This window comes from Crocodylus porosus, unplaced genomic scaffold, assembly GCF_001723895.1.
Source record: "Crocodylus porosus isolate Cpor-Errol unplaced genomic scaffold, CroPor_comp1, whole genome shotgun sequence".
Lineage (NCBI taxonomy): Eukaryota > Metazoa > Chordata > Crocodylia > Crocodylidae > Crocodylus > Crocodylus porosus.
Genome location: NW_017728918.1, coordinates 18,494,055 through 18,502,202, shown reverse-complemented (window position 1 = coordinate 18,502,202; position 8,148 = coordinate 18,494,055). Strand labels below are relative to the sequence as shown.

Sequence of the window (8,148 nt, the reverse complement as noted above, 5' to 3'; positions counted from 1 at the left end):
GGATGCTTATCTTGCTGGGATCCTATGACCCCAGCTGACTTCCTGCCCCTGGGGCAGGGGGCTGGACTAGATGATCTTCTGAGGTCCCTTCCAGGCCTAATGTCTATGAAATCTATGAGGAAGAGAGTTCCCCAGCCTGTAGGTATGCTGCTGGTTCTTCTTCCCCAGGTGCAGTACCTTGCACTTGGCAGTGTTGAAGCCCATCCTGTTCTCATCTGCCCACCCCTGTAACTTTTCTAGGTCTGATTGTAGCTTATTCCTCCCTTCTAGAGTGCCCACTTCCCCCTGCATCTTAGTGTCATCTGTGAATTTGGACAGCGTACTTTTTACCCCCTCATCCAAGTCACTGATGAAGATGTTGAACAGTGCAGGCCTGAAGTCCAAGCCCTGGGGGACCCCACTGCTCACATCCCTCCAGGTCGAATAGGGCCCATCCACCATCACTCTCTAGATGCAGCCCTCCACCCAGTTAGTGACCCATTTGACTGTGTAGGTGTCGAGGCCACAGTTCCCTAGTTTTTTAATGAGAACTGGGTGAGCGACCGTGTCGAAGGCCTTCCTAAAGTCCAGAAACTATGTCCACTGCTACCCCTGTGTCTAAGGATTTTGTGACCTGGTCATAGAAGGCCACCAGGCTGGTTTGACAGGACTTGCCTGGAATGAACCCGTGTTGGTTGTCCTAAGCATAATCTCCCCTGCTGGCCCCTTGCCAGGATAATTCTCTCAAAAAGCTTCCCCAGGATTGAGGTAAGAACAACTGGCCTAATAGTTTCCTGGGTTCTCCTTCCACCCTTTTTTGAAAATGGGAACCACATTGGCCCTATTCCAGTCCTCTGGCACCACACCAGAGTACCACGATTGCTCGTAACGCTGTGCCAGGGGTCCTGCAATGGCCTCTGCTAATTCTCTCAGCGCTCTGGGGTGGAGATCATCAGGAACAGCTGATTTAAATACGTCCAGTCCCTCCAGAAGTTCCCTGACTAGATCCTCACTGACCCTAGGCCTGGGTGCGCCTATCCTGGAGCCTATGGGGGTCCCAGTAAGGGTGCTGATCCAGTCCCTGTCCAGGAAAATGGAGGCACAGAAATTGTTAAATAGGTTAGATTGTTGCTTCAAACCGTATAGGACAGAGTGGCCTGAAGTTACACTCCAGGGAATTACAAAATTATGCACCTGTGTAATTTTGCACATAAAATGTATAACTACACAAAATCATGTAATATCGAGTATTTCTGTGGGGTGGCTGGTGAGTGGGAAGAAAAGCCCCTGGCTGCAGGGTGGAGGGTAGGTATAGGGGTGTGTGTGGGCCTGCTTGCTGCATGCCCCACACCCTACGCTGCACAGTTCCCACCATGGTGGCAGCAGCAGCAGGTGGCAGGTCCATGGGGTGTTCCTGGCCAAGGCATAGTCCCCAGCGGTGTGTGGCTGTTGTGAATACTGGGGGCTGCGTGTGACTCCTGCCTGCAGTGCTACGAGCCTCACGTTCTGGCATGGAGCAAGCATGGTCTGGCTTGAAGGTGCATGCCAGCAGGCCAGGTTGGGTTGCTCCATTCAGCCCCTGGGATTTGCCAGAGCCATGTGGCACCATGGGGCTCTGCCTGCAGCAGCCAGCAGTGTCCCAGGGGTTGTGCGCAGAGGGTGAGGCATGTGGCACATGGTGACTGTGTATGGGTGGGGCATGTGTGACAGTGGGTGCTGTGCTGGGGGTGTGTGTGGTGTCGGGACTGTATGTGGGGGCATGTTCCTTTGGGGCTCTGCTGGAGGGGGTGTGTGTGGTGTGTACGTGCCCCCCACGCACCCATATCCACATCCACCCACAAACCCCACACATACTCTCATCCTTTCACAACCCACTTCTCACACTTCCACACACCCCAGCCCCCCAACTACACCCCCCATGCGCAAGTAACTGCATATATTTCTAAAGAAGGTTGAAATAGTGTTATATTTAATTTAATTTGTGAACAAAATAAAAGTAATTAATTGCTTATAATCTTGAATTTTTCTGTGCATAATTGCCTGGGGTGTATGAAGTTGCTGTTTTCCTCCATTCCTGAATGCTATGGAGCTAGAATTGTAGTCTAATGCAGGGGTGGGCAAAATGCGGCCTGAGGGCTGGATGTGGCCCCCAGTACATTTCATCTGACCCACGGGACCCCTAAAAAATTTAGAAAATTGATATTAATCTGCCTCTGGCTGCCTGTCATGCGGCCCCCAATGGCTTGCCAAAGTTCAGTAAGCGGCCCTCTGCCCAAAATAATTGTCCACCCCTGGTCTAATGCAGCCGGTCTTGCCCCCTCCCACTCCCCATCTAGAGCCCCTGATCTGAGTGGCAGCAAGAGCTACTGAGAGTGATTTCTTCACCCTCTGATTCACTCACTGGGTGAAGTGTTGAGCAGGGTGGACTGTAAGACAGGATTTTTCTATTTGGGAAACAATGCGGGGAGTAACTATAAAGGAGTTACTTGATGTCTGTCAGGCTAGAGCCCTGGTTATGACTGGATTGTAACTGGTTGGAAATTCACCTCTGGATTGGATTGAGGTATGGAAGAAAGTGGATTTGCGAACTAGATACAGAAACCTTTTGAGTGACCCATAGAACTCTGATTGGGAGTGACAAGGATATAATGTTGATGTCCCATTATGATGGTCTCCTAAATGGCCCCAGGAATTGGCTCTTTCTTTCATTAACTCTTTTCTCCCCATCCCCTAGAGTCCTTGCATCCCCTCCCTTCAACTAGGATTATAGTAATAAAATTTTCATAGATTTCATAGACATTAGGGCAGGAAGGGACCTTGGAAGATCATTGAGTCCAGTCCCCCGCCCAAAGAATACATTTTTATTTTCAAATATAGGGAAAAGGGCGCCAGGATGGCTCAGGGGGATTAGTCTCCAGGTACAAACAGGTCACTGGGTTGAATCTAGTCTAGTTGATAAGAGTCTTAGCAGGTGTTAAATGAGCCAGTGCCCCCTAGCTCAGCATTAACACAGCACTTATAGACCCATGAGGCCAATGCCTAGAACATAACTCAGACGAAGTTGGCTCTAATGCCCAAAACTTAATCCACCACTGAGAACTGGTAATAACTAGTACCCTTGCAGAAGTTCCAGGGGAGAAACAAAGGAGAAAGAGAAGTCATTCAGGAGAATTTGACCACTTGTTTTTTTCCTCCAAGCCATTAAGGAAACCCAGAACAATTCATTTAGAGGGCATGATCTGCATAGTAATACACTCTGTACGCTAACAAAGCAGAGCTGTACCTGCTCTCTTGTGGCACTTAGAATTTATTGACATCCTCATTAAATTGAAACAAATTAAATAGACATACAAGAAGCAAATGCCTTAAGTCTCATAGATCTTATGCTCTCATAGTTTTTTTGCTCTCCCAGTGATTAGAAGTTGTAAAATCACAAGGCAATATTAGGAGAGCTGATACTGACTCTAAAGCAGAGTTGTTAGTAATGGTGAAAAGTAGGGATAATCATTCCTGAAGCAGTCAAAGGACCTATCAAATAATATTATATTAGATGTCATTTATATCTGATTTAACTTGAATTTTCTATTTATGGTGAAAATGTGCAGATATTAAAATGCCCCTTGCTTATCTGTCTGCAGGTACTCGCTTTTACTTGCTGAGACAAAATATTTCTGGAAGTACCATCTCTGGAAGTGACAGTATCCAGAAATGACATTTCAATACCAACTTATTATCAATGCCAGAGTACTTGTTGACATGCTGTGGCAGAGTAGGAAGAGCTTCTGGAACTGGTGAAGGTTTTAAGGAGGAACTTTTATTTCTTGAGGTGAGTAACAAAGGGGGTAGCAGAATGCTTTGAGGCAAATCTTCATGAATACAGCTATCGAAAACTGGAGTTGATCTCTAGGGGCAGGACAAGAAAATGAAACAAACCTGTTTTTAAACAGGCATCTGAAACATTTTCAGTCAACAAGCAACATGAATCAGAATGCTCTTCTGGGGTAGTGGTTGGCATCGTGAAACAAATATCTGAAAAGAATGCATGCCAAATTCTCAGCTGGTGTAAAATTTCACTTCAAAGCTGATTAAAACACCAGAATCTGGCCCTAAATACTTGCCCGACAGTATTTTTTTTAAAAATTTATTCTTAAGATTTCTTAGTCCGTTGCAGCCAAACTTTCTCAAGAAACTTGTAATTTTGGAAAAAAATGTTAATTGAAATATGATGCTACTCGGAGACTAGATTAATAATAAATTAGCCATCCTTCCTCCACATCAGAAGAAATTAAGGATGAATGTTGAGACCAAAATCTATTTTATTCAAATTTGCTAATGCTGACTTAATAAACCATCAAACTAATTTGAATCTACTTTAGTGGAAATGTTTAACAGAGTATTTGTCATTTAATTTCTTTCTTGTTTTTAATATAGCATTTCTCAGTAACTGCAAATTAAAAATAATTGCAGCAGGAACAAAACTGAATTAAATTGTCTAATGATATCTTGTATTCTTCTAGGTTCAATGTAGTCTTTTGGGTTAGTACCGTGGAAGCTGGAAACAGAACTACTGTGCTCAAAATGGTTTATGGTGAATTTTTTCATAGACCTGGGAAAGATGAGGAACTTATTAACCTGAATGTGGGCGGCTTTAAGCAATCAGTTGATCAAAGTACTTTGCTCCGATTTCCCCATACCAGACTTGGGAAACTGCTCAAGTGCCATTCTGAAGAGGCTATACTGGAACTGTGCGATGACTACAGTGATGCAGACAAGGAATATTACTTTGATAGAAACCCTTCCTTATTTAGATATGTTTTGAATTTTTACTATACAGGTAAACTTCATGTGATGGAAGAACTTTGTGTCTTTTCCTTTTGCCAGGAAATAGAATATTGGGGGATAAATGAGCTATTTATTGATTCCTGCTGCAGCAATAGGTACCAAGAAAGGAAGGAAGAAGGTTCAGATAAGGAATGGGATCAGAAAAGCAATGATAGAAGTATGGACTCTTCCAGTGAAGAATCATCCATATTTGATAAAGAACTTGAGAAGTTTGATAACCTGTGTTTTGGTGAAATACGAAAGAAAATATGGGTCAGAATGGAAAATCCTGCATACTCCTTATCTGCCAAGTTAATTGCAATTTCCTCTCTGAGCGTAGTCCTAGCATCAATTATAGCCATGTGCATCCATAGCATGCCAGAGTTCCAAAGACTAGATGCCAATGAAAGAGAGATTGAAGACCCGGTTCTGGAAGCAGTGGAGATTGTATGTATCGTCTGGTTCACGGGTGAGTTAGTGATAAGACTTATTGCAGCTCCAAGTCAAAAGAAATTCTGGAAAAATCCACTGAACATAATTGATTTTGTCTCTATTATTCCGTTTTATGCCACGTTGGCAGTGGACACAAAAGAAGAAGAAAGTGAAGATATTGAGAACATGGGGAAAGTGGTTCAAATCTTACGGCTAATGAGGATATTTCGCATCCTGAAACTGGCAAGGCACTCTGTAGGACTGCGGTCCTTAGGAGCCACTCTTAGGCACAGTTACCATGAAGTTGGACTTCTGCTTTTATTCCTGTCGGTTGGGATTTCTATTTTTTCAGTTCTTGTCTACTCTGTGGAAAAAGACGATGAAGAATCAGAGTTGCACAGCATACCAGTGTGCTGGTGGTGGGCTACTATTAGCATGACCACTGTTGGCTATGGGGACACTTTCCCAGTCACCCTACCTGGAAAGCTTCTTGGCAGTGTCTGCATTATCTGTGGAATATTAGTAGTGGCTCTGCCAATCACCATAATTTTCAATAAGTTCTCCAAATATTATCAGAAACAAAAGGATATTGATGCAGACCAATGCAACAATGACCGTAAAGAGAAATGTAATGAGCTACCTTATTTTAACATTAGGGATATATATGCAAAAAAGATGCACTCCTTCATTTCTAGCCTTTCTTCAGTAGGAATTGTAGTCAACGATCAAGATTCAACAGACGCCTCCAGCATCCAAGATATTGAGGATGTTTATAACGCAACAGCTTTAGAGAATGGTACAGGAAAATGAGTTGAATCACTTTCTCTTCCTGTTATTTCTGTTTTCTAATAGTTGGTTAATGTGGATTTATAAACTTCAGTGAATTTGTGAAGAGCAGTTAATTCTCAGGGTACTTAAATCTCAGCCATATTTGGACATTCTTTGCTCAGAAGTTGTCACACAAGCTTCTTTGTTTAGATAAGGCTCTAAAATATGCCTCGTGTGGTATTTTAGATATTACATGGCTAGTATTATGCATTTTGGGAGGAAGGGGTAGGCAGCAGGCAGTTGATGTTGAATTCAACATTTGTTCCTGCATCAGAATAGGTTTCTGTAATTAACTGCTGTTCAGGTAACTGTATGTTACTAACCTGAAAGAAATAGGGCACAGATAAGTGAAGTTTCTACATGCAAGTATATTTACATTTTAAAAAGCCATTAAAACCATGTGAAGTATGTTTACTATGTATACATGGGAGTAGGAAGCTAATTTCCTAGTTCAGGATGATGAATGTATTGGTATGTCATGTTATTGCTCCATGGCAGGATAATATTTATGAATTTCCTTTATACGTCACAGCATATTTTAGATTTATAAGGGGAATCAATCAAGTTTTTGCCAGGGTTTTCCATTGCCCCGAACCTAGTGTACTCAGTTGCATCTATACTGAATGTGTATACACATTGTGTGAAAGATCTGTACTGCACTTCTAATAGCTTGCCTTATAGCCTACGCCCAGCACTGAACTGATACCCCAGGAGAGGCTTGGGGATATAATGTGCCTTTTAAGCACCTGTGCTATTATGATCCTGGGCTGTTCAGAAGCTAGGGAGGTATCCAGCATAGCATAGACAGCTCTGGAAGCCTACATTGGTGCCTTGCTGTCCAAAGCGCTGCCGTAAATTGTTGTCACATTATGAGTTGTCACCCTGCTCAGATATGCCCTCTCCCACCCAGCAACAAGGCTTGTGAGGGAGCTATGCAAGTGGCAGCCTTGTGGCAGTATTTCACTGTGCTTGGGGCAATCCTGCCCCAGTGGAATACAGGATTGCATGAAACTTCAGTTTATTAGCCTGTCATTAAGGAATTACAGTGGAGGTTAAATCAGGGCTCTACTGAAGTCAACGGGACTTTTTCCATTAATTCAAATGGGTTCATTATTTCACCCTATGGATCCGTTTTGGTGGTATTTTCACTTGGTTTCCCCTGCCTGTAAGTGACTTAATTAAATGTGGGGTTGTGGGAAATCAAGTCCACTGGCTTTGCTTTTTGGCTAAAGAAAAGCTCATGTTTCTTGTTTCTGCAGCAGACCTTGAAGCCTTTGTTCAATCTTTCACTCAGGCAGATGTTTGAGAAGTCAGTAATCCCTGAGGACTGAACAAAAAAAAGGAAAGCTTGATCATCTTCAGATTCTGCAAAGTTGGCTGGAGATGGTCTACTTTATTTGAACTGGTTTGGTTCAAATCCATATCAGGATTTGTGGAGTAGCAGATGAAGGCCAGCCAGGTGAAGAGCCAAAATGAGCTACTTTATTTTTTGCTGGTGCACAGATTTCTTGAAAATTGCCCTTCCCTAAAATAGTGAACCAGATGGGGCAGCAGAGTAGATCAACTCCTATATCCAGAGAGGAGGATTCCCTAATCTTTTGAACCTTTTGCATTAAGGCCTGACTACTCATGCTAATTGTGTGGAATTTGGAGAGAATCCTTTCAGCTGTGTATGGACTTTACAGGCTTTGGATCTTTCTTTATGTAGTGCCATACATGTACACAATACTTCACAAATAATTAAAAAGCCTAATTCTTCTCTTGGTGGCCAGAGGATTACCAAGAACATAACTTGGTCCTAATTACCAGTTTTATCAGGCAATTAGCATTCCAACGATGCTATGTTGTAAAGTACTATATTCATACATAGATGCATGTGCACACTTAATAGAAGCCATTCAGTATAACCTGACAGGATAGAAATTGCTCAGTGTCCAAAGAAGTCCTCTTTGTAACCTTCATATGAAAACTTATCACATTGTAGGTGAAGGAACTAGATTTAAAGTAGTGGAAAATGTCATGCAGCAAACTCAAGTGCTATTAGAACATTTCCTCGGTGAACTATAAGAAATACATGATAGATAGTTG

At 42.9% G+C, this 8,148-nt stretch overlaps 1 protein-coding gene across 1 annotated transcript in view; it reads left to right on the top strand.

The window, feature by feature from the left end:
• The first annotated feature begins 3,620 nt into the window (after positions 1–3,620).
• Positions 3,621–8,148, top strand: part of KCNS3 (potassium voltage-gated channel modifier subfamily S member 3) — a 30,396-nt gene continuing 25,868 nt past the window's right edge. The window contains exons 1-2 of the mRNA XM_019537365.1: positions 3,621–3,805; positions 4,497–6,028. Of these exons, the coding sequence (XP_019392910.1) occupies positions 4,558–6,028 (1,471 nt within the window). The 5' untranslated portion in view covers positions 3,621–3,805; positions 4,497–4,557. The remainder of the gene's footprint in view (positions 3,806–4,496; positions 6,029–8,148) is intronic.